The 18,444-nt window shown below is 37.6% G+C and overlaps 1 protein-coding gene across 2 annotated transcripts in view; it reads right to left on the reverse strand.

Moving 5' to 3' along the window:
- The window catches only part of csmd2 (CUB and Sushi multiple domains 2), a 554,847-nt gene that overhangs the window by 127,698 nt on the left and 408,705 nt on the right, over window positions 1-18,444 (reverse strand). For both annotated transcript variants that reach the window (XM_018091826.2, XM_031896919.1), the window contains 6 exons: window positions 16,688-17,014; window positions 14,574-14,768; window positions 6,594-6,732; window positions 5,217-5,404; window positions 3,514-3,702; window positions 2,822-2,938 (listed from right to left, as the gene is read on the reverse strand). In XM_018091826.2, coding sequence (XP_017947315.2) covers window positions 2,822-2,938; window positions 3,514-3,702; window positions 5,217-5,404; window positions 6,594-6,732; window positions 14,574-14,768; window positions 16,688-17,014 — 1,155 coding nt within the window. The remainder of the gene's footprint in view (window positions 1-2,821; window positions 2,939-3,513; window positions 3,703-5,216; window positions 5,405-6,593; window positions 6,733-14,573; window positions 14,769-16,687; window positions 17,015-18,444) is intronic.

Raw genomic sequence — 18,444 nt, forward strand, 5'->3', positions numbered from 1 at the left:
GCCTATTCCCTTGTGTTAATGCTTTAAGCTCCTAGTGAGTTTCAACCTCCCACACATACGGCAGCTAGTTCGGAATCACCAAAGCATAATGCTTTCGGCTAATGTAATTCGAGGGGCAAGGACAAATATAATTTAATCAGCTGCATAAAGGAACGGTACAAAGATGCCATTAACACAAGTTGATGTGCAGATTGCTTACACAAAGGAGCATATTTTAAAACTGTCGAAACCTCAAAGGGAACAATTGGCACATTAATTGTGCGTCTAACAGTACAAAGTTAAAGGGGAGTGTACAATAAGGCACTGTCATGTACCAAGGAAATTAGCCCCTTTAAGCTAGTCTTTAACAAGTACATAATTATGCTATCCAATTACTGCCAATAGCAATCACAGCTTTGTACAGGTTCAAGAAAAGCATTGCAAGATTTATAGAGGCTATCCCTGCTACCTGTGCATATGGTTTTCTGACCAACATAAAGCAGTATCGTTTTACTTTTGGGCAGAAACCCCAAAAGTTACTTTTACTCAGGAAGGCTGTTGATTCTTATACATTTCACCACAGGACAGCGATAAAGTTAAATGTCTGACTGTTATTGTTCTGTACCCACAGGAGCAGACTTTAATGTTATCCTATTTTTAAAATCTTAGCACAACCCAAGCAGTAGTTGGGCTCATTTATCAACCAGCTGCAGGTAGAACAACAAATGCAACAATTTAATTGGTTGCTATCTGTTACTGCTCATGGGCAAATTTTCCAGGGTTGATGAAACACCTTCATGAAAACAAACTGGTGTCTGTCTGCATTGTGGGCTGTTTCACTTACATAAGAACTACATTACACTAGTGCAGTTGATCATAGCAACCAATCAAATTGTTGCATTTATTTTGTAGTTTATAGTAGACTAATGAAACTAATCCCATATTCATTTAATTTGTATATATGCACATTTCGTGACTTGATCAGTCATCACCAATAGCTAAGTTTATTAGTTGTATTTATTGTCAAAATGTCATCACCCAAGTGAAAGCCAAACCAGAATAGAAAATCTGTCAGTGCAACCTGTGCAGTATTATGCTTGAGTCAATATGGCTATGTTGGTTGTGCTGGTCTTCAAAGCTGAACCTTGCTTAATGGGAGCTGCAATGGGGGTGTGGGTTAGCAAGCTGTAGGGAAGCAAATTGGAGTTAAGGTCCTGCTGCTTCTGTTTATTTTTGCCAGGTCTGACCCAGGATCACAATGAATATTTATACTAGGATACATAATTGGTACTACTGGAAATCTATGAGATGCCCACGTTGAGCAAACAATGTGGAAAAATGTGTGATTTTAATCTGTACTCGATAGCAAATGTTGAGTGTAAAAGTGGTTTTTGAGAATTATTTGAGAAGCATAATGTTTTCATTTATCTTTAAGCCTGCTTGACTTTCATAGAATTCTTTTAATGGTTATCCATTGATTTGGAACTACATTTTTTAAATTATATACCAATTAAGCTGCCATTAGTGTAGTCAATGAATGGCTTATTTAATTCCGCATATGCTCTAACTAGCATAGAAATGTACTTTTTTGCTATTATAACGACTTTTCTTGGCATTCTCCCTAGTATATATGCCGAGTCCTTTTTTATAGCTTATACCCCAGCTGGTGCAATGGTTTGGCAACTGGGCGAAACCTTTTATTAAATCTCCTGTAATATCCTGCTAAATGTAGAAAGGAGCACAGTTGCCATATGACAGGTGGCTTTAGTTGTAAGATGGTAGCAATTTTCTTGGTCTGGTTTTGTTCTTTGAACACCATATCTAAACTCTGGAAATACATATCAATAGGCTAGGCAAACACTATGTTTTCATTCAAGTTATTTATAATAATCTCAAAATTAAGATCTCCAAGGGGTATAATCAGTGAGTGATGAGCAAAATTTTTCACCAGACATGGATTCACTGCGCAACAATTTTTTTTTTGATTTTTACACAGGTTATTTTTTACAGGTTATTTTAAGCTTATAAAATGCCCCTTTGGCATCTGTGATTCCATAGGACATTCCTGTGAATTTGTACAACCCTATGGGAGTAATGATGCCTGTTTATCATTGATTGAATGGTGGTATGAGAACTAAATTATGCTTTGCAGAGGGAAACTAGGGATTTTTCTGTCATCAGCAGATGGTTGACAACCTTTCTTTTTAACTGTGGCAGCTCGAAGACTACTGTTTCCTTCATCAGTCTCTACCAGCCTCCTCAGCATTCCTGTCACTTCTTTATATAAACTCAGTAGAAATATATAAGGGGTTGTTTATGTTTAAGAACACAGTGTGCAAAAAGGCAGCAAATGGACATTTTTTGCAGTGTGCAAACTGCTTTTGCCATATGGGTGCAGGCCTTTGTGCATTGTTATGAAATACAGAGACCTGTGGCAGTTCCTTGCATAGACTTCTGCCTGCATTAGGCAATGTTCTATCTAAAAGAAATGGGTGGAGGGTGGCACGTAGGCGGTCCCTCTCCTGCTCCATACAAATTTGAACTTTATCATTTTGACTCAAAATTTTTTTGTACACTTTATTTCTCATTGATGCCTTTTGAGCCAGCTGAGACTATAAATTGTGAACATTTGAATAAAATGCTTGGCCATCTAACCATGTTGGAAAAGATCTACAACATCCTTTTCACCCCATTCACCTTTAAATATGACTATCTTTACATGCATATTAACTGTATAGATCATAGTTAGGTTAAAAGAAGACTCATCAACAAATTTTTTTTGCCTAACCAAATTTTCTAGAAACACTGCAGGGGAGTTTATAATATGCCAAGAAGCACTCACCTTTACCATGAGAGGTTTCTATCATCCATGTGCAATTAAGATTGTTGGGATAAAAATCAGGAAAACCTGGTGACAAGATGGTGCCACTGGAGCCCTGAATGTATCCCCCACAGAGAGCTGCAGAGAGAACAGAGTAGATGTTTCCCCGAGTATGTAAAATAAAGGTAGTCACATATGCAACAGACAATACATTTACATAATGCTTGTGACTCAAATACTGAAGCCTTAGTAACATTTAATTCCTTACTTACATCTTTCTGTGGTTATTTCTTTAAAAAGGCTCACAGCAGAGTGAGTAAAGCTATTAAACAGTTTTTTAGAATGGCAGAATGTTGTTTTGTAAAACAGGTAGGCAGATGTCCTACACCATAACTTGGCAGGATTGATTAATTGAATAGATAGCAATTTTGGTGAAACTAGTACACTAGTATACTAGTATACTAACCCTACCCCCTCAGAAGCCATGTTCCAATATTTTGCACTAAAGTGAACTAAGAAGATTGTAACAGACTGTCTACCAGTTTTGATATATGGCTCTGAAGTATTAGGCTGTATCTGTGCTATTAAACAAGTGGTTCTGGATGCATATTGGGCCACTGCGAGTCATTTTATGTTGCCTCCTATAATGCCATAGGTAAGAACATAGGTAAGCCTTTCATTTTTGGTTTTATGGCAATTCTCTTTACTCCTACCTTCACAGCTAGGCAATGCTCTGCTCCACTGAAAGTTTGGCTCACACTCCAGAGCTTGGCTATCACTCAGAGTATATCCGGGGTCACAGCTGAAGGTGACAAGAGCGCCCACATAAAAATCATTGCCATGGCGTTGCCCATTAACAGGTATTCCTGGGTCCAAGCAATGATCAGACTGCAGTTTGACAGCTGTGGAATAAGGTGCACAGAACAACTCAGCTTAAAAAAACCATCTTTTATTTATTTCTTACACATTACATATATTTTCTAATTAAATTGTTGCCACATATGTAACTCCTCAAATACAAAAAGGGCATGCAGATCAGAAAAAGTATGCACAGATCAAAAGAGATAACCATTCAGTAAATCAAGGAGGAATTTCAGTGATCAAGATCAGGAAAGCTTTGCATACTTATTTCTTATTTAATGGTTGGACAAGCATATAGAAAGGATATGGGTGGTCAGCCTAATAAGATTGTTTTTTTCTCTGTCTCAAAACAAACTAAAACAGCAGTGTTATTGGTCATATTGGGCCCCCTAATGTTTGCGGCCTGTGGGTAGTTCTGTCCCTGCGACATCATAGAGTTTGTAGTGCTTCAAATATTAACTTATTCTAAAAGACCTAAGAAAGCATAAAGTACATTAACGTACAGTAAGTAACGTACTGAGGAAACAGGTTTTTTTACACACAATTTTTACCACTGCAATGAAAAAGTCTGTGATAGATGCACAATAAAAGCTGTAATACACCTGTAGCACACAATATCTGGATGTCAGAAATGTGTTTAAGGTTCAGCAGTAATGCTTTATTCTACACAGGTAATGATTGCTTTACATGTTTGCTTATTATCTAAATGTAGTGCTACTGCTGTCTCTTGTTAATCATAATACTACCCACGATTTCTTCATTCCCTCAGTAAGGCAAACAATATGGTAGAAGCTACACATATGCATAAATACACTAGCAGCTACACAAATGCAATTATTATTGCATTTGTATAGTATTTCCATTAGTATTTTCCATATTATGGAAATATTGCCTGCATTATTTCCATATTATGATTGCTTTATATATATTAAAGTATACATAAAGCAATCATAATATGGAAATTATGCAGGCAGCATGAAATATTTTTCTAAAATATGTTCACTGAAAACAGGTCCTGCAGAGAGAAGCAGTAGAGAATTTTGGTTAGAAATCTCTTTTCAACTCTTATTCAAAGCAAAAGGGCGACAAAAGTAATATAAATTAAGAAGGTATAAAAATCAGTTTTCTTATTCAAAAATGCTGTCCAGAAGTCATTCCTTCAGTTGTTATGGTAAAAGAAAATCAATAAAGATGATCAGACTGCAGAGTGTGGAATGGCTTTTAATAGATTTAAATTCTCTTAACATTTTACAGCAGTGCAGCTAACACAGTGATACCAATATTCCTTTTTATAAGGGGAGCCCTTCCCTGCTGAGCACACAGTTACACAGATGAATAGGTGCTGCATGACTAGATTTGAGATTCATTCCATGCAGTAGGCTGTATAACAAAGATTTATTAAATTTGCTTTTCTTAGGAGTAAAAATCAAACAACAACAACAATAAAATCAATAAAAAAGCTAGAACTGAGCAAAACAGGAGATGTTGGGTTATACAGCCTGTGCTGTGCAACTGACTCCCTCCCTTCCAGTTATGAGACAGAGTTTTAGCTTACTTTCATAGCGTATCTGGAAGCCAATGTCTGAATGACTTTTATCGGTGGTGAAGAGAAGGTACAAGAAGTTGCTGGTGCTGATAAGGAACTGGGGCACCTGGGTTCCATCATAAACCCCAATCAGTGGCGAAGAGTATGACCGCCCATCTCGCACTTCCAGTGTGTCATAATTTACTTCTGTTTTAAACCTGCAAAGGTTAAAGACACAAAAAATGCTATACATGCAGCAGGTTAATTATCATACTACCTCTGTCTTCTTCATCAAATAAATAGTTGCTGTAAAACATGATTAAAAAATATCAAATCTGTTTTATTTTTGGAACCTGGTATTACCTGGTAATTATTTTTTTCTCCCTTTTAACACCATTTGTCTTTAAGCATTAGTTCTATATGGAAATAATTTCTATATCTATCTCCAGCATTCCCCTTCACTCCACATGGTCAGCCTGTTTATGAAAATAAACATGTTCCCAATCTGAAATGTTCATCTCTTCTACTGCCGTGCCTCTTATGGATATATAGCACATGCATGTGGGCAGTGGAGTAGAGTGGAAAAGGAAGTCAAGGACAGATCTGGGAGCAGCTTGTGTGCTAATTCATATTACATCCTCTTTATTTCTCTAGTTTGCTTTGTCCTCCATAAATTTGTAATGGAAATACCTGCTGATCATGGACTGATGCTGTGGTAAATATATTTTAATCTAAGAATTTAAAAATCAGAGTAATTTTGTTTGACTACAGGGCTTCTTTATCCCAGGGGCGGGGTGTCCAAGGTTAAAAAACACAGGCGCACATTGGCCCCGCTTGGAGCTGAACCTACACAAATGGCAATGTGTAATTGTATGTTAATGGGCACATCTGAAATCACAAGTGAGAGCCATTGTCAGGCAACATACATCGTTTCTGAGTTACAGAGGTGTGACAAGCTCTTAAACTGAAGTGCTTTTAGGCAATGAAGTGTGATTTCAGGCGATTTGCTGATGAAAGCTGCCAGTGCTAAAACGATTATATTGCCAAGAGTGCCAGTGGCTTTAAAAACAATATAAAAATTAAACAGTGAAATATGAAGGGGACAAAAATACAAAAATTGTGTAAAAAATGAAATGACATGTTAATGAAGATTGCAAATTATGTGATGACAATGGGGCTTATTAATAAACACTGGGAAGTATCCAATGGCAACCAATCAGTGATGGTTTTTTGTTTTTTTTTAATCCAGCTGCAGGTAAAGCAGTGAAAGCAAACATCTGGTTGGTATCCCTTGAACAGTTTTGTACAATACAATGAAGAATAACTTATTCTTTCATAGTGCTGCAGACAGTGACATGTCAACACTGATCATGCTTAATAGATAATACCACTGGCAGGGGCTGGTACCTGTCAAATGTGATCTTTATAGGATATCCAGGCTGAGCTTCCAGTACCCATACACAGTTTAGGGAATCTTTGTAGAATCCTGGCCACCCTGGGGAAAGAATCATTCCACTTGGGGCAGTTAGGTGGCCTCCACATGGAGCTGTTAAGAGAAAAATACATATCTTTGTTTAGAACAAATGGTTTATATTCTTGGGTGATCAAGTAAATCACCTCTTTTTACTAGTTCAAAACTAAATGCTGTATTGTGAGAACTGTGCACAATTTGCAACCAATAAGATGTCTGTCTTAAATCCAATACATTTTCAGAAACACAATGTTCCTTGGCCAGAGAGCAAAAAATAGAAATTTAAAATTGAAATGGAATTTTTTTATATTTAGCACCTATATTTTATGTTTGCTAAATCCAAGCAGGATCTGCGGCTTCACTGCCACCACTCTGCCAACTTGTTTAATTAAGCTTTATAGAACAGTAAAGCTGTATATAAATATAGGATATGTTTTTCTTTAAACACTTAACTCTTACCAAATATCCTTTCAACAGTTAAATAACAATTATAAACAACATTTTAAACTTGGATGAAGCTTTTAGTCATTTGATATGTATATAACTTGTAACAAAACAATGCTTAAATGTGAACACTATAAAATGGAACATTTCGAAGCTCTAGGCTTCTGTTGTTAACCTGTTTAGAATGTTTCCTGAGAGTGCCAAATCTTTGTAAATTCTAGGCTATGTGCCTGTGCGCCTGGAGGATTGATATCATTAGTCAGCATTGCAGGCTCTCTTATCTCTTGTTGACGCACTAACCTTGCTATTTTATTAGGGATTTTTTTATTTTGCAGTGGTGCCAGTTATTGGGATAGAAAGTGCAAGCCGCGAGTTTGTTTTATGATCTCTCCTTCTGGGCACACACCTCTGTGCAGGATAAATACAGCCCTGCTCCCCTGCAGACAGCATATAATATGCTGAGCATACAGATTCTTCTGCATGGAGATTCTTAAGCAGCTTTTATTTCTGTCCGTCCATCTTTATGGCTGCTTCATGGTTTTCCAAACCTATGTTCTGCGTGTTACTAAATTTGAATGCTTATAGCCGAGTCAGGTGCATATGAAGCTGACATGTCACAACCAAATTAGGGCTGCTCAGTTATCTTAAATGGGAACATGCCTAGACTAGCAATCTGTGGATTCTGGTAAAATGTCAGAGGGGATGCTGTAAGATGCCATAGACAGTTGCTATTTAGTGGGCTGGTGGGGGCCGTTTGGCCATCTGTGTGCTTAGAATGCCTGTTAATGATAAGCAAATCTGTCCTATTCTCTTCGCTGAAAAAGTCGCAAAACTGCTGAAATATTCACAAAAATGGTGAAAAATTTGCAAAATGTGGCTACTGTGCAACTTTTTTTGCATGATATAATTGACTAGTGATGAGCGAATTTTTTTTGTGAAACTGACACACACTGACACACTCCGAAGTTTCACAATTTTTTTTTGCCAAAGTGAAACGGGACAGATTCGCTCATCACTAATTTTGATGTGACTTATTTGGCGAAATCGCGAAATCAGCAGACATCTAATGCAAAAGACACCCCTAATCAGTAGCGATGATCGAAATTTTCGCCAGGCATGGATTTGCAGCGAATTTCCGCATTTCGCCATTGGCGAATTGTTTTGCGAAATTTCCGGGAGAATTTGGCATGGAAAAATTGGTTGCACTGAATTATTTTACGCCGTGCGTCAAATTAGGCGCGTAAAAAAAGGGTGCGGACACGTAAAAAAAAATATATACGTGGGCAGCAAAAGAAATTAACGCAGGCGAAAAAAAGATTGCACGAAAAATGCGTTTCGCAAATTAACGGAACAGATTCGCTCATCACTACTAATCAGTAGACATCTAATGCAGAAGATGCCCCTAGCCAGAAGACATCTAATGCAGAAGACATCCCTAGTCAGAAGACATCTATTGCAGAAAACACCCCTAGTCAGAAGACATCTAATGCAGAAGACACCCCTAGTCAGAAGACATCTAATGCAGAAGACACCCCTAGTCAGAAGACATCTTATGCAGAAGACATCCCTAGTCAGAAGACATTCAATGCAGGAGACACCCCTAGTCAGAAGACATCTTATGTAGAAGACATCCCTAGTCAGAAGACATCTAATGCAGGAGACACCCCTAGTCAGAAGACATCTAATGCAGGAGACACCCCTAGTCAGAAGATATCTAATGCAGAAGACATCCCTAGTCAGAAGACATCTAATGCAGGAGACACCCCTAGTCAGAAGACATCTAATGCAGAAGACATCCCAAGTCAGAAGACATCTAATGCAGAAGACACCCCTAGTCAGAAGACATCTAATGCAGAAGACATCCCTAGTTAATCCTCCTGCCCTGCAATCCTTTTGTTTCACCACTGTTGGTTGAATACAGTTCTAAGGTATAAAACCAAACTGAACCCTAAACCCTCCAGTTTATAGCTTTATGCACAGTGGGAAGCCAAGTTATTGACCAGAACCTAACCCGGAAGCACTGTAATGTCACAGAAAATAAGGCTGGGGAGATTGAAACGATTAAAGACAGGGCCTAAAATAAGGGAGGGCAATGGAGGCATGTGCCTAGGGTGCAATGGTGGGAGCCAATAGGCACATGCCTTTTTTGCCTGCCTATCACTAGTTTCAGCACAACTGCAGTGGAATTTAGGGCACAAGTTTTGGTGGGGTGACGATTTCATTACAGCCCAAATGTGTCCAGTCAATAGATCCCACTGCTTTAGGGTTGGCCAGATTTAAACAGATGGAAGCCAAGTAGCTTGGAAGAGCCCATAAATAAATGGGGTTTGGTGGGGGTCCTAACTGATGTGCAATTGTAATGTATGATATGCATGCAAAACAGACTGGATAGTTTTGGTAGAGTCCAGCATCTTCTGATTCTGACACAGCTTATCCCCGTGCCTGTTTTACTGAATACATGTAATTATCATGAAAGCTGACTACCCGATATAAATACAATTATTCCTATCTAACTTCTATTAAGTTATGGAAACTTTTGAATCATTGAATTATAGAGCAATTTCAATTAACATACAATTACTATTTAAGCATTGCTTTCCCTGTAAGAAAATAGCCCAAAATGAAGTATGCTAATGAATGCTTGGTCCACTGCATCTGCAATATGTAAAGGTCAAAAGTCACTGTATTTGATAGGCCAAAGATTGCTCGGCAGGTCCCAGCAATGGGAAGGTCACGGACTGTCAGTCTTCATTGGTGTGTGTGATAAGTACCAATTATTACAGGGTCATAATTGCAGAGCAGTTTAATGTGTCAGTGATAATAAGGAATTAAAATGCTGAGCATACAGTTAGATCCTTACCATCTCTGCAGAATTCAAATATCGACATCTTAGAAATCTTCAGTAAATAATGCACATGCTGAATAATTGCATATTTTCAAGATAAACACACAACATTCTCACAGCATTATTAAGTTATAAAAACTGAAATAATATATGTTTAAGTACCAGCCTCACCCCCAAATTCCGAGGAGGGTTCCCAGCCTCCCTAACTGCCAGCATGTAGGCACCCTGTGAATGCTGGATTGTGCTCCTGTGTCAAGGAATATGCCAAGAAATGGTTACATACTGTAAATACTCTGTCTTGGGTGTTCTGGCCTTGTTATCACTGTTTCTTTAGTAACCACTTCTTGTGTGGACATTTTGGCAAAAGGCAATTCTACCATTTGTCTATATGATACATTTTCCTGTTCCTGCACGCTACTTCCTGTAGAGTTGAAAGTTAGCATGGAGACAGCAGTCCCATCTGCCATGTTATAAATAAATGACCTAGAAGTTACTGTGCTTGTCTGTCTGCTTCACCTATAGTAACACACCAGGTTAATTTAACCCACTGCTTTACAAACAGTTTATTATCATGGGAATGAAGAATGGTTATTGGACACAGATTCTTCTGTCATTTAGCTGTAGAGCTAACTGGCCTGTAAAAGCTACCTGGTTTTCTTTTATGCACACTGTATACATTTCTACAGTGGCTGCCACTAGGAAAGAAAACATATTTTATTACACTGCCAGTATAAAAGATAGGCACCTGAAGACTCTAACACTACTTTTAAGGCAACTGGGTAAACATATCAGTATTACAGACACTGGGGGTCATTTATCAACACTGGGCAGTGACCTATGGTAACCAATCAAATTTTTGCATTCATTGTTCTACATGCAGCTGGCTGAAAAAAGGCAATCGCTGATTGGTTGCTATGGGTTACTGCCCATGGGCAAATTTGCCCAGTGTTAATAAATGAGCCCCACTGTCTCTCAGCATTTCCCTAACCTATTATCATTGCCAAATGGTTTTAGATTATATGGGAGAAATCACAGGGGGTCATTAATAAAACTTGCACAGTGCAGACTTATTCGCACAGTGAACATATTTGCCGTGCCCATGTTTACATTTATAAAGCTAGACTGGTGCATTTAATGTACACCACAACTTTGGTGGCATTATAAAACCATTATCTGCCTCCTACTCATTTGGTACATTCCAGGATCAGGCCTAAAAAGGAAAGTTTAATTGTGGCCTGAATGATGAGTGCTACCTGCATAAGCTACTGAATGAAAAACATAGTTTATGACATTGTCTTTTTTAAGTTAACCAGACACAACTCTCATCAATTAAAAATGCAAAATAGTTATTAACTTTCTTATATACAATTCCTAAAGCCACTGTACCACATGTACCACAGCCACGTGACTTTTTATGACCCATGTCCATTGCCATATGCCCTTGGGGACCATTTCTTTTTTATGTTTGGATATTCACACTGGTTGGGAGTGAGTTGTGTATGGGAAGCTTGCAGTGCTCTATAAAATATTTTATGGTATATGTTTTATGCCTTACGGAACCTGTGGAGAAAGAACTAGAAAAAATGGTACATCACAGTATTGTGTCATGTGTCAAATACTGCCTGAATGATAGTGGGACAAACTATTAGACTTTGTGGTGACTATGACATGACTACCATCAGAAGGGTTATAGGGGCACGGTTGAATTTTAACCAGAGGGGGGTACCTGCTAGGCAGCACAAATTTATAACTTACATATAAACTTAAATATAAACAAAAGTAACTTTCATAAAAAACTCCCACAACTTACATTTCAGCTTTTGTAGAATCTTGCATAACACACCAGTCACGCAGTGACAATGCAGAGCAGCTTGACAGGGCAGGCAGGTGTGTTTAAACTTATGCCAAACTTATTTACTACCAATGAATTAAAAAAACTTCAAGTAAATTTCAGCAACCACCATTTGTTTTTTTTAATGACTTATAAGCACATTTATTAACTGAATTATTTATATGAAATTCTTTTTATAAGTAACATCATGTGATCTGTTTACATGCAATAATTATATGAGCTGTCACCTACATGAACTTTTCAGCAATGGAATGACTAGTTATTGGATCCAACAGCAAGTTCCCCTTGGGAATATCTGATTTTCTATAGATATTGCAGTTGTTTATCAGTCAGAGTCCAATTGGGTCCCCTATAGTTCCTGGGCCTCCCAGCAGTTGTAACGTCTGTTTCCTCTATAATTACTCCCCTGCTTTTTTAGTAAAATGATTTCCATCATAGCAGCAATGCTTATTTAAACATATCCATCATGTTTAACCTTTTGTTCTAGAAAAACCTACTAGCTACCTATTAGCTGCTAACTGACCTTTTATTAATGCTCATTAGGGGCATGGCCCACAGTGTTGGTACTACTCAGTTGTATTTATGCAGGGGCCCAGACAAATGGCTTTTATGTGGTTCCATGATTTCTGGTAGTGCCTCTGCAATAAGGCCACAGTCAGCTGCTGTGAAGAATCAGAACCCTCCCCACTACCTGCAGAATTGGCAAAGAAATAACAATTTGCCAACACTTCATCCAGTCCAAACAGTGGTACAGTCCCTGAGGGTCAATGGGGGTACCCCATACACTCATGCAAACCTCCTTGGAAACCGGACTTCCACCACTTTTGGTAATCCTTTCAGAAATGAATTATAGTTGCTTGTTTATTGTTATTATATGCATATTGATGGAAATCTTCTTCAAGCTAAAAATATAAATGTTAAATGAGGAAAGGCACTTTAAGGAATTAATTTGCCGGTGCATTATAGTCCTCTAAATATAGAAGGAATGTACAGTAAAAAGTAGTGTTTTTGGTTATTACAATTTTCCCAAAAGCCGTACTAGTCCTGCCAATCTTTTCCGCTTCTTGCTGCCTCCTTTCCCAGGCTGTGTGTGTAGGGGAGGGGGGGGGGTCAAAGCCTGGGAAACTGCACTGCACTTTAGGATAGGAACCCATTAGCAGCTAATTGGACCTGATAGGGAACTGAAGCCTGTTTTTGATTGGGTGACTATAGGACTGTGATTGGCTATTTCCCCTCTGCTGTGCTTCTGGCAGGGACCATCAGGACACACCCACCCCTCTTTTGAAACATGGACAAGGATCAGGGAGTATCTATAAGGAGCTCCAATAAAGTGGTCTTTTTTAAAGATACTATTATTTTTTGCCACAAAGTAAAACCAGCTCCATATATCATTCATTATTGCCTACAAGTTTGGAGGGAATTTATCCTATATGTCTCCCTCAAAGTGACTCAGCTCTTCTACCTTTCATTCTTGCCATCTCATACCTCATTCCCATTCCCCTATAGCATTTTTTCACCACTTATTTTACCAACCTTCCATCCTTTGTCTCCCCAACTCTTGTGTACCATCAAACCTCTTTATTATTCCTGGATTCTCCTATCAGCCTTCTATATAATATCCTCTAACCTGAATTAACAGTTCCCTATTTGTATATAAATGCTCTACTTCCACATACATGTTTCTTCTAGTTTTCCTTCTCTCCCTCCCAAGTTTGCATCATATGTAGTTGTCATAACTATAACTATAATAAACACTAATTTAAAAGGTTGAATTTGATACTATAGCATACTGGGATGTCTATTTACTGGCTGTCTACCCCCCATCTATTCTTTGTCTAAGTTTAATAAGTCATAATTGACCCCTTTGGGTTTGTAACATAAGGACACCAGTGAATTGATTTGGTTTATGGGAGAAAAAGGGAAACTATTAACAAGAGAGACCAAACTAATTACATGTTTTCCTTTAAACAGCATAAAACATCACTAATTCAAACACATGCAAATATCTCCTCAGCTTAGTCACACCATTTGCTCTCAGCGCTGCTAAAGAAGATACAAAAACTGACTCCTTCTAACAGCACTGCAAACATCTATCTTACTTCTTTGGAAAACAGTCTGCAATGTGCGAAGGATGGTTTTGAAGCCTTTAGGAGTCTTGAAACAAATTAAAATGAAAAATAAATAAATAAATAAATAAGACTTGGGGAAGAAGGGGAAGAAGATGACAGAAATGGGTGGTGGTAGACTATGTTTTTTTTGCATAAGTCCAATACTGGCAACAGCCTAGGAGGTAAAAATCACATTGCTACCAAAGGGTCTTTTGGCTCTGTCCTTTTCTGGAAACTGCAATATGTTAAGTGCTGTTTACTGAAAGTTATCCAGAAGATCTGGATATTATTATAAAACTCAAGTGTGAGCAAAGGTTTACCTTACTTGATTTTCACTTACAGTAAACCAGGAGTGCAATGTGCATTTTCAGATGCAATTTGCCATTTTTTTTACCCACAATACAGCATTTATTATTCCACCATTACAGCACCATTACAGCACCATTGTGGGCAAACACAGCATTACATTTGCTGGAATTGCTGCTGCACCAAACAAACTCAATGTTTGCATGTCATTCAATGGATTTGCCTATTGGCGTAGCCCACAGAAAAAGCCCTGGAATTACTACCAGCTTGAAATTGGCAGTAGCTCCAGGGTCCTCGTGTCGGTTGGGATGGAGGCATTGGGCAGAGTGCAACTATAAGATAGTTCAAGGAGGTACATTACCTTCACATCTTAGTACCGCACTATTCCACACAACATTTCCCTCTTTCAGGACACAGGTGATGGTCTCTGAGCCGTGAGTCCGGATGAAGCCGTCATCACACAGGAAAGACACAGAGCTCCCCAGTTGCAGACTCTCCCCAAAACGCTTTCCATTTACCGGTACCCCAGGATCTGGACACTCATTATGTCTAAAAGCTGAGGTATTTAAAAGCAAATGACATATTAATTGTGGAAGACATCATTTGATTCCTACATTACTTATAATTGAATCTTTAATCTATCCTTTGTTGTTTCGGCTACTTATGATGGTTATGTAATATGCCAAATGCCAATTTTGGAATGCCCCCCCCCCAAAAAGAGAGAGAGAAAAAAGCAAGCTCCGAGTAGACCATTATAATCTACTTCTGTAATGAATCTGCCTGTGATATACATTTAACTCACAATTGACAGAAATGTGTTAACAAATTACAGAAAAGCCAGATTCTTAATAAAAAATATTAAGTTAGATATAGTGTTATCATTTTTTTTTTTTACAAATATTGAAGGAACCACACTAAATTATGTTAGATGAAATACACGAAGTGCTATTTTTTTTTTTTTTTTTTTAAATCATTCCCTATCATTTTAAAATAAAAAGAGCTTAAAATTTGATGAAGGTTAGTACTGCTACATATCTGCAAATAAGTACATTGCCAAATATTGCAAACGCAAGATCTAGTTTCATTCATCATAATTCATTCCAAAGGCTTAGCAGTCTCAGCGGATGTTTTTTAACATCAAAAAAAAAAAAAAAATGAAATATCCAAATGTTGTTTTTGGATGCATCTCATGAAACAGATGGAGAAGAGAGGCTGGAGACAGATTCAGATTTGAAATGGATATTACTGTTTAAATGAATTTGGTTCTTTGGAGAGCAGATCTACTAGTCTTAGAGCAAGGTTTGTTGAGTTCAAGGCATTTAGTAAAGTATGCTACAGCAAGGCAGTCTCCTATGTTATCTTCAAAACAGAACTCTAGAGAAATGGCATTTAAATTAAATATATTTGTGTAGCATTTCCACTGTATTTGTAATAACTGTATATATTTGAAAGCAGTCTGCCCAGAGCTTATTAAAGGGTATATTCACAAAATATAATAGCTATTACTTGAACATGTGTGCAAGGGATGGGCAAATGACAAAGGACACATTATTATAATGATATTTAGGAATGCAATGTGCACTTAGCATCAGCATATATGTATGATTTGGCGGTGAAAATGAAAAGAAACATTGCAATTCATTTAGTAGTAGGTGCAATTGTGTTTAGTTGTGTGTGTATAAATACCAATATATATAAATATATATATATAAAGTCCAAGGAAATCAGGCACTCACGTATCAGAAGTAAGGATGCCTGGGTGCAGAATTGTAATAGAGATAATACAAAAAGGTACCCCGCACTCACAGGACTTATAAGAAAATAAACAATAAAAATTGTTTATTTTCTTATAAATCCTGTGAGTGCGGGGTACCTTTTTGTATTATATATATATATATATATATATATATATATAGATATATTATATAATGACATAAATACATAAATATATATATAGCCTTACCAGGTCTTGTGCGCCCAAACTTGACCAGACATAAAATAATGCCTGTTGTGTCCATGTGCACTACTTTGTTTATACACCTAAAAATCACACACGTAATTGAAGAATATGCCAAAAACTCAAATACACTTGGATTCTTTTGTCATGAGTGCAACTTGCCTGCTTCATGCCTTACACACACAAAGGAGCCTGGGGGGAAAATGTTGCACTTTCCGAATATAGTGACTCATCTTACACAGTTTGGCATAACCTGAACATGGTTTATTTCCATAAACTAGTGTGCCATGTAATGTTATGGCATGCAGTGCCAGATGTTTCACTAAAGTCTGTTCAGTAGCACGAAATAACTAAGCCACAAACAAGAGAGGAAAGGCTATAATTTGGTTGAAAGGTGATAAAGATTACCATTAACTAAAGCTTTATTTAAATGAACTTCATATTGAATGGAACACTCTTCTCTACTATTATTATGAATAAACACATCTTTGTGCAATACATTTTGATTTCAGACTCACTGGTAAAAGTGATGTTAAAGCCTCTTTTCTCAGTAGAGTGGTCAGTCTGGAACTCCAGTCTTAGAACATGTCCACTGCTGGTCAGTGAGGGTGGGACCTGGTTTCCTGAAAAAGTACCCAGGACAGGTGACTCTGGTGTTCCTCCATCTTTTACTGCCAAAAAATCAAACTGCGGTTCTACGTCAAAGTCATTGAATGCCAGGTGAATTCGACTCTCAGTCTTGGCAATGATCAGCCACACACAGTGCAGGTGGTTGCTGTATTCTTCAGGGTAGTTTGGAGAAAGAACATTCCCAGATGGAGTTGTGAAATTAAAGAAGCAGGAGACTGCAAGATTTCAGAGAGGAGGGCAAGCAAAACAAATTAGAAATGTAAGCTCAACCAAGGTATATATTTCTATGCCACAATAAAGATGTCAAGAATAAGAATGTACATATATTAAACGGTATAATATTAACCCTACATGAAAAATGCAGTCAAGCAATTTCCCCCAAACAGCTGCCAAAGTGGTCACAAAATAGGTGTTTACTCAGTGGTGGCAATCTGAAACTGTTTCCTTATCACTGGAACAAATGGCATTGTTTAGGCATATTTTTCAATAGAAGTGGTAATTATCCAGAGATGGGGCTAAAACCCGAGTTTAGAAAGTAGAACATATGTGCTGACATTGTACATCTTCAGCCTAAGACTCTTCAAATCTCATTTAACTACTACTCCCAAATCCAGTGACAATTGACAAGAATGAATAAGAAGTTCTTACAAGCTGACCTTAGACTGTGTGTTTGACGATTAAAAGCTAAAAATGTTATGTTGAATAGGTGTTAATCTTTCTACGTTAATACTTTAGGCATTTCTATTCAAAAGCCTACCAAAACACCATAATGCATGATAATACATGTAATTACAGAGCTGAATGTTCTGCACAGTACTGACTAACAGAAAGGGGTGTTTCTGGCTCAGTAAAGCATCATGATGATATTTGTGTACCAAGTGATAGATTTATTATTTCTTTAGCATCATGGGAGTACATGCAATACCTGAAGTCCTACTCAGGTCTGTGATCTTGGAGTGACCTCCAACTGGTAAGTCTGATCACAGAGGTAAAACAACCTCCTCCCTTTTTTATGACTGCTTAATAGTCTGGCGAGAGAAACAATTGAGCAAATGTCAAATCATCTATTAGCATATTAGTTCCATTTGACTCTGCTGATCTCTAATTGGAGCTTGGCATAACAATTCTAGTGTAATGGTGCCAGTGTGACCCTCCCACACCCATTTTCCAGTTTTCTTTCAAATAAACACATTTAATGCCAATGTTTTCACAGCAGGGGATGCTTTAATGCATTGTTTTCCTGTTACTTAGCATTCTATGAAAATGTGATCAGCTTCCCTGGCTTTCTGCTTTCTCATATGAAAAATACTGTTAATGGTTGTTAATATATTATGGATACAACTGACAGAATATGATCACTTAATGTACTTGAGTAAAACTGTCATCTAAAATATAATTTTAGTCAAAGAAATGTGATCTGCTGTACTTGATTTCTTAGCCTTTTAAATATAATTTTGCTATTGACCATCAGTGTTCAACTTAGCCTTCCAGTTGTTGATGCCACTGGATGTTTTTCATCAGCTGCTGGAGGGCTGCAGGTTAGACTTTCTGGCATTATACTTATTACTACAGTTCTCACTGTCAACTGCATCTGCTGCAGTCAATGGTACATTAGCCTTGAATAATGTCACTAATGGGTAATAGA

This window comes from Xenopus tropicalis, chromosome 2 (assembly GCF_000004195.4).
Source record: "Xenopus tropicalis strain Nigerian chromosome 2, UCB_Xtro_10.0, whole genome shotgun sequence".
NCBI lineage: Eukaryota > Metazoa > Chordata > Amphibia > Anura > Pipidae > Xenopus > Xenopus tropicalis.